This window comes from Pteronotus mesoamericanus, unplaced genomic scaffold, assembly GCF_021234165.1.
Source record: "Pteronotus mesoamericanus isolate MK-2021 breed Mesoamerican mustached bat unplaced genomic scaffold, CSHL_Meso_final scaffold_167, whole genome shotgun sequence".
NCBI lineage: Eukaryota > Metazoa > Chordata > Mammalia > Chiroptera > Mormoopidae > Pteronotus > Pteronotus mesoamericanus.
The window spans coordinates 8,435,921-8,443,938 of record NW_026555308.1 but is presented as its reverse complement, the minus strand read 5'-3'; the positions used below and the strand labels follow the sequence as shown (position 1 = coordinate 8,443,938).

The following is an 8,018-nucleotide window of genomic DNA, read 5'->3' as shown; positions in this document are numbered from 1 at the left end:
GGTGATTCCATAAACTACCCCATAGACTTCTTTCAGCTTATTCCATTTAGCTCATCAGACTTTGGTCCTGTTGCTTAAAGGAGGCATAAAGATTTCCCATAGAAGTACATAAAGTGTTTCAGGGGTGGGGTGAAGTGTTTGCTTTCTGTATTTGGTACTGGATCTTTCTTGTTCTTATGCCGGTTCTCTTCTGGTGTCATTGATAGGTAAGTGGGGAATTTTGCTCTTCCAAAAGGCATTTTGCTGAAGACTGCACCTCTCAACACTGCAGATTTGCTGGTTGGAGATGTAGTTTCACTTTGGTGATGCGTACCAAAATCTTGTTTATGGTGTTAAGTTTTTTGGCTCAGTGAGTGAACGTTGGTCTACATCAATCCAAGGATACAATTCTCCCCCAAGTGAAGCCCTTGTCGTGTGCTGCAGCATGCCCTCCACTGCTCTGAGCCCAAAATGGAACCTCACAAAAGGCAGCTCATCTTATTAAACTCAGTTCAGAATTTGGCTCTTTCAGTCATAATGTTTTAGAAGGAAAAGACACAGAGACTGAAAAGTAACAGCTTTATTTATGCCTGAAGATGTTAAGGCATTTACAAAATGCCAAGGAAACTATTTCCTGTTCATTTAAAAAAAAACTCAGCACCTCTGAGGCCTATACTTTCACTATGTAAAAAGAAAGAATACCTCTTTTGAATAGACTATCTTTCACACTAACAGTTTTGTTTTTTTCAGCATCCCACAGAGTTTGTCCCATTGGTCCCTGACTTATTATACTTACCAAGTTTGTTCACTTGTTGACTGGGCTACTTGTGCTAGCCACAGCTTCACCTCAGTGTTCGCTAAGGTAGAGGTATGCATAGTACACATCTATTGGAGCCCCTTAGTGTTATATTCTTCCTTCAAGTAATAATGGCAGCCAGAAAAATGAGCAAAGGGTAGCATTAGGGAATTAGCAAATTAAAGCCTTAAATCTAAGGCAGACAATTCCATTTTCCTCATCTGAAACAGCAGGTTGGATAATGTTTTTTATAAAAGATACTGTGTGTTTTGTGTACACAGCACATGAGGCTTAACTGATTTTATTATATATATAAGAATAGAAACAGATTTAGGGAAAACTTCCAAGCTTTTCTCCAAATGGTTGACGTAACAATAACAAAAGGAGGTAGGGGCACAAATAGCTCTTAGAATTTTAACAGAACGGGAAGACATTTATTTCCATAAAATCTTGGTGGAGATGCACCCCAGGGATGACCTGTCCTCAGTAAAGAGCTGAGTTTTCCTGTACCTATACCGACCACATCACTAAAAGTTGATCGTTAACAGAAGAAATAGTGGCTGCTTGTATTCTAGGGCTTCTGATAGCAGCAGCAGCTCCACAGTAATCAGAAGTATTGTACATAGCACAGCTTAGCAACATGGATCCATGATAGTGTATGTTTTGAAAAATATCCACTGGAAGTACTTATTGAGTCAGAAATTCATGAAAATAGAGGCCACTACGACATAGGGAAGATGACTGTCCCTAAACAAAGGGTTCACAATCTTAAATGGCCCTGTAAGATAACAATTAGTGTTAGAAGAATATTGTAAATGAACAAATACAAAACAAAACAAAATGTAGTACAATATATAATTATCGAAGTCTTTTCTTTAGGTAAGAGTTTCGGAAAACCCAGGGATGGATTTTATATCACAAAATGGTCCATATCTCCCAAAAATGTCTTTTGATTGGACAGTAAAATAATATTTGTTGGAAGCTAAAAACTGAGATAAAGTACAGGCCATTGGGAGTGGCAAAGCTTTAATTTCTCCAATTTTCTTCCAAATCAACTTATTAGTAGGGTTCTCGTGGCACAGAAAAAGATGATAGCTTTCCACAGGAGCACACTTGGGATTGATTTTGGTGATGTTCCAAGTCAGGGCAATGCCCTTGGGTCTCAGCACCCGTTTCACTTTGAGCTCAGGCTTCTGGGGAGGAAGTGTGTCTCGAATTTTGTCTATCAGTTCAGGCAGTAGTGGTGGTGGTGCTGGGAGAGGTGGCAGATGCTCAAAAGACTCAAGAACCTAAAACATTTATAGAAAGTTTAGCGAGCTGAATTGGTGGGTTCTAAGTATTTTAAAGTGGTCAGCTGCAAGTCTACAATATATTATTTCCCATTCCTCAATCCATTTCTCAAAATCATATTGGGTTAGCCAAAAAGTGTGTCTAGTTTTTTCTGTAAGATGGCTCTAGTAGCACTTAGTTGTCTTTAACTTCATTTGAAACAATTTTGTTAGATTGCATTGTGACAGCTGTCATATCAGAGTGCATTTAGAGAAAAAAATCACTTATCAAAATTGGTGAATTTTTGTGTAGCCATTTTAATATTGAAGGTGAAAGAAAATATGCAACATTTTCAGCATATTATGCTTTTTTGTTTCAAGAAAGGTAAAAATGCAACTGAAATGCAAAAAAAGATTTGTGCAACGTATGGAGAATGTGCTGTGACTGATCGAATGCATCAAAAGTGGTTTGCAAAGTATTGTGCTGAAGATTTCTCACTGGATGATGCTCCATGGTTAGGAAGATGAATTGAAGTTGAGAGCAACAAAACAGACATTACTTGAAAGCAATCAACATTATACCATGCAGGAGATAGCCAATATATTCAAAATCTCCACATCAATAAAGTTATTGGTGAAAATAAAAAATATGTCTTTTATTTTACAGAAAAAACTAAAAGGACTTTATGGCCAACCCAATAAGAATAAAGGGACGCATTAATAATTTGTAAGGCAGAATCCAGTCTTTTCAAGCTTAGGCTTCTTTTGGAGTTAAGGTTTCTATGCTCTGGAATATCACTAATCCATAACGGGTTAGGGCCCCAACATTCTGAATAATATTCTATTTTCTATCTCATTTCCAAATTGTGTTCCCAAACATTGTGCTAATTTACATGAAAAGTGAATACCCTTTTTCCTCCACTGTCATCAAAATGCTTATTATTTCTCAAAATCTTTTCCAATTTGTTGAGTAAAAACTTGTATTTGTTTTAATTTCTGTTGCTCCTGGAAAATTCAATTAAGTTATTTTAATTGTATAAGTAGACTCACAATAGCAATTTTAAAAAGCACATTAAAGTGTTTTCTAAGCTAAAATGTGACCCAAGTATTTCTTCAAGAGTAAAATGAGCACTTTGATATCCACTCAATTTGGAATGACTATCCCTTACAGAGCATTTCCTTTCAGTACCTGGGTTGCATTTTGTGCCACTGGGGTTGTCTCTTTTGAGATGGAAACGGATTTCATAGATGATTCCAGCATGGATACTGGATTTTCTGTGAAGAACACAATGTTTAAGAAGTTAAATTTATCTGCAATAATCAATCCCTTAATCTTTAAGCAAGAATAATTTATATGTGTGCTAATTAAGTGTGAACTAAAACTATAAAACTGTGAAGATAAACTTTTGATAAAGGTTCAAGATACAAAGTTACCAAATATAGAGAATCTTCCTTTAATGTGATGAATGCCCCACTTAAGGTAAAGAGTTAAGCCATTATGTAATTTGGAACCAGGAAAAATGACACATGGGAGAGGGCTCTGTTCAGTGGTCTTCAAGGTGGATTCTGCTCTGTTAGGCCAACAAGGACATTTGCAAACACAGGGCTATTTACAATCCTGTTTGAATATGTGATACACACAGTCCTGGGAATTTAAACTAGGAATCAATGCAGGTTGGGGTTGAAGGAATCTCTACTGTTAAAGTGTGTGTTAGCTTTGAGGGAAATAGGTAGATAGGAATTGTGGACAGGGGAAGGAGGAATGAAAGGGAAAGTGGAAGAAAGAGAGATAGTGAGGGGAACAAAGAAAAGGGGGAAAATGTATGTGTTAGGAAGAGAGAGAGGGTTTAGTAGGTGTAAGAATGGTTTAAGCCCTGGCTGGTGTGGCTCAGTGGATTGAGTGCTGGCCTGCAAACCAAAGGGTTGCCCATTTGATTCCCAGTCAGGGCACAGGACTGGAGTGCAGGCCAGGTTCCCAGTAGGGGGCGTGTGAGAATCCACCACACATTGATGTTTCTATCCTTCTTTCTCCCTCCCTTCCCCTCTCTCTAAAAATAAATAAATAAAATCTTTAAAAAAATAAGAATGGTTTGAAAACAACTAGGGAGAGTATATATGGGGTGGTAAAGAAAGGGGCTTCATGTTGGAAAGGTGTAGGGCTATATAGAATGCTAATTTCTAAACATTTCAGAAATTTGAACATATCTAATAAGCAATAAATACCATTTTAGATCTATTGTGAGTGTAATGATATAACTGTTTAATATACTTTATGAATCTCCCCAAATGAAATACTTTATTTGCATTTATCTTTTGACAGACAAGGATAATTAAGAGTCTGTGTTGTATTTCAAATATAATTTATTAGTCACTTTATTTACTGGTGTTAAAAAGTCTTTTTGGAAGAGGTAATGACTGTTATTATAACTGTAAGAGGCTGTACAGCCTTTTAAACTGATTTAGTTAATTAGAACTAGATTTGTGAAATCATAATCTGTAGGTTAATCATCACACAAGAGCTGACATAAATAACCTTTAAAGTTTCAAGTGTACAGTTTCATACAAAAAAAATTCTAACAAATATGACTTTCCATAACATTTCTTCTATCAGCAGTTTGTAGAAATAAAGCTAGAAAAGTTTTCAGGGTCTAAGTCATTGATGACTTGTACATCTTATTAAGGAGTTTAGATTTTATACCAAAGATAAAAACATAACTAGATTTGTATATAAGAAATAATATTTTAGTGGCAGCTTGGAAGATCCATTAAAAACAGTAAGTTAGGGCAAAAATATTCATTACTAAGTTATGGCAATACACCAGGCTAAAGGTGATAAAATTCTGAAGTAAGGAAATATATGAATCAGATCTGTTAGCTTTCCAGGAGACAGAACTGATGGGCTTGAAAACTTACTAGAGAGTAGAATGAGGCAGATCTAAGAGACAAAATGATTCTTTCACTTCTGGCTTGGGAAATGGGATGAGCTGGTGATAATTATCACCAAGATTGGAAATATGGGAAATGGTCCAAGTTTGATTTGACCTGACTCTTAATCGGAACTGGACATTCTATAAGAATGACTCACATTACCATGAGTTAGCACCATGGATTAGCATGATTTATCTTTCCAAACTGAAGCCTGCAAACGTAAGGTATGACTTACTTTGTTATATACTGAAATAATCTGCATTCTTACTTTTTATTTTACTCTATCTCAGATCCTGTATCATATAGTTTAGAAACAACTGAGTAATCTTAATCATTAAAATCATCCTGGTCAGGATGGCAACGTAGGCAGACATGGCTTGCCATTTGCACAATTACATCAAGATTACAACTAAAATATAGAATAACCATCACTCAGCAATGTCAGAAATTGAGTTGATGGAAGTCTGACTACTACAAAATTGAAGAAGTGACATCCATCCAGACTAGCAGGAGGGGAGCAGCTGTGGAACAGGCTGGCCCCACACCCACGTGGATAAAAATTTGGGAGGGATATCTTGGGGAATGAGGAGTACCAAACTGACACAAGGCCCCCCAGCCCAGGATTCCAGTGTCAGGAAGGTAAGTCCCCACAACTTCTGGCTGCAAAAACCAGTGGGAATTGAGTCAGTGGAGGAGGCTGCTACAGCCCTAAGCAGTTCCTCTTGGGGAACCCATGAATGGACTCACCTACACTGACTCGCTCCCTCTGAGCTCCAGTACCAGGGTGGCAGCTTGAAGGGCACCAGTGATATACAAGGAGAAACTGAAGTGTCTGACATTGGGGAGAGCAGAGACTATTGTCCCTTTGCAGAGCCCTCCCTACACAGAGCCGGTAGGCTGGTGACATACCTGAGCGTCCATTAACCTGGCGAACGCAGTGTGACCCACCTTGGAGATCCATAGAGGCTCTACCGCACCCAAATTACAGGGCCACCCAAGCTGCTTTTCCACATGAATGGCTAGCCTTGGCTCCTGAGTCCTATCAAACAGCAACGGCTGGCTTCAGTGAACCCTAAAGGCAGCCCGATCTGAGTTACAACTTGGCTTCACCTGGGAATCTCCAGGCCCAGCACAAGTAGCAGCCATCCCAGATTGCTTTACAGCTCAGGCAGGGTACCCCAGGCAAAGCACAGGCGGGGGCTGACCTTGGCCTGCACCACCTGGGAAAACCCAGGGCCAGCATACCCAGCGGACAGCTACAGACCACGTGTGAGCACCATCATTCTGCCCCTGCTTACAGCTGACTGGCCTAGGTAAATCCCTCCCATTGATCTGCCAAAAGCAATCAAGGCTCAACTACAAGAGGAGGATGTACTCAGCCCACACAAAGGGCACGCCTCAAGTACCCAGCTTGGGTGATAGGGGAGGCTGTGCCACTGGACTCTACAGGACACCTATTACATTAGGCCACACTACCAAGGCATAACGTCAAAGCAGCTCTACCTAATACACAGAAACACACACAGGGAGGCTGCCAAAATGAGGAGACAAGGAAACATGGCCCAAATGAAAGAACAGATCAAAACTCCAGAAAAAGAGCCAAGTGAACTGGACTTAGGCAATCTATCGGATGCAGAGTTCAAAGTACTATTTCTAAGGATGCTCAAGGAACTTAGTGAGGACCTCAACAGCATAAAAGAGATCCACTCAGAAATGAAGGATATGCTAACTGAAATAATGAACAACTTACAGGGAAACACAGTAGAGTGGATAAAGCCAAGAATCAAATCAATGATTAGGAACATAAGGAACCAAAAAACAACCATGCAGAACAAGAAAAAAGAACCCCTCACAATGAGGATAGTATAAACAACCTTTGGGACAACTTTAAGAGGTCCAACATTTGCCCGATAGGGGTAGCAGAAAAAAAGAAAGAGCAGGAAATTGGGAATCTATTTGAAAGAATAATGAAAGATAGTAAGTTAGTTGCCTGATGGAAATGGGGAGGGAGAGAATGGGTGAAGAGGTAAGGGGATTAAGAAGTACAAATAGGTAGTTACAGAATAGCCATGGGGATGTGAAGTACAGTATAGGAAAATGGAGTGCCACAGAACTTCTACACATGACCATGGACATGAACAATGGTGGGGGGGGATTGCCTGAGGGAGTCAGGGGTGCAAAGGGGGAAAAATCAGGACAACTGTAATAGCATTATCAATAAAATATAATTAGAAAAAAAGTAACCAATTACTTCATAATGGACTCCAATTCATTTTTCTCTTTTTTCTAATTGTAGTTTATTGATAATGCTATTATAGTGGTCCCAATTTCCCCTGCTTTGCCTCCCTCCACCCAGCACCGCCCACACCATTGTTCATGTCCATGGGTCATGCATGTAAGTTCTTTGGCTACTCCATTTCCTATACTGTAATTTACATCCCCATGGCTATTCTGTAACCAACTATTTGGACTTCTTAATCCCCTCACCTCTTCACCCATTCTCCCACACCCCACCTCCCATCTGTCAATCATCAAAATGCTCTCCATATCCATGATTCTGTGTCAGCTCTTGTTGTTTGCTTAGTTTATTAGATTCACTTGTGAATAGATTTGCATTTTTTCCCATTTTATTGTTCCTGGTTTTGATCTTCTTCTTTTTCTTAAATAAGTCCATTTAATATTTCATATGATAATGATTTGGTGATGAATTCCCTTAGTTTTTTTCTTGTCTGGTAAGCTCTTTATCTGCCTTTCCATTCTAAATGATATCTTGTTTTGGGTAAAGCAATCTTGGCTGTAGGACTCTGCTTTGCATCACTTTGAATATTTCTTGCCAATCCTTTCTAGACTGCAAAGTTTCTTTTGAGAAATCAGCTGACAGTCTTATGGGAATTGCCTTGTATGTAACTAACTGCTTTTCTCTTGCTGCTTTTAATATTCTCTCTTTGCATTTAAGCTTTGGAAATTTGATTACGACGTGTCTTGGAGTGGGCCTCTTTGCATCCACCTTGTTGGGGACTTTCTGTGCTTTCTGGACTTGCATGTCT

General features: G+C 39.0%; 1 protein-coding gene across 1 annotated transcript in view; it reads right to left on the bottom strand.

Annotated features, from left to right (window-relative positions):
* Positions 1-1,650: 1,650 nt before the first annotated feature.
* ATF7IP2 (activating transcription factor 7 interacting protein 2) overlaps positions 1,651-8,018 on the bottom strand; it is a 42,977-nt gene continuing 36,609 nt past the window's right edge. Inside the window, exons 10-11 of the mRNA XM_054589229.1 lie at positions 3,233-3,318; positions 1,651-2,064 (exon numbers count right to left, since the gene is read on the bottom strand). Coding sequence (XP_054445204.1) covers positions 1,651-2,064; positions 3,233-3,318 — 500 coding nt within the window. The remainder of the gene's footprint in view (positions 2,065-3,232; positions 3,319-8,018) is intronic.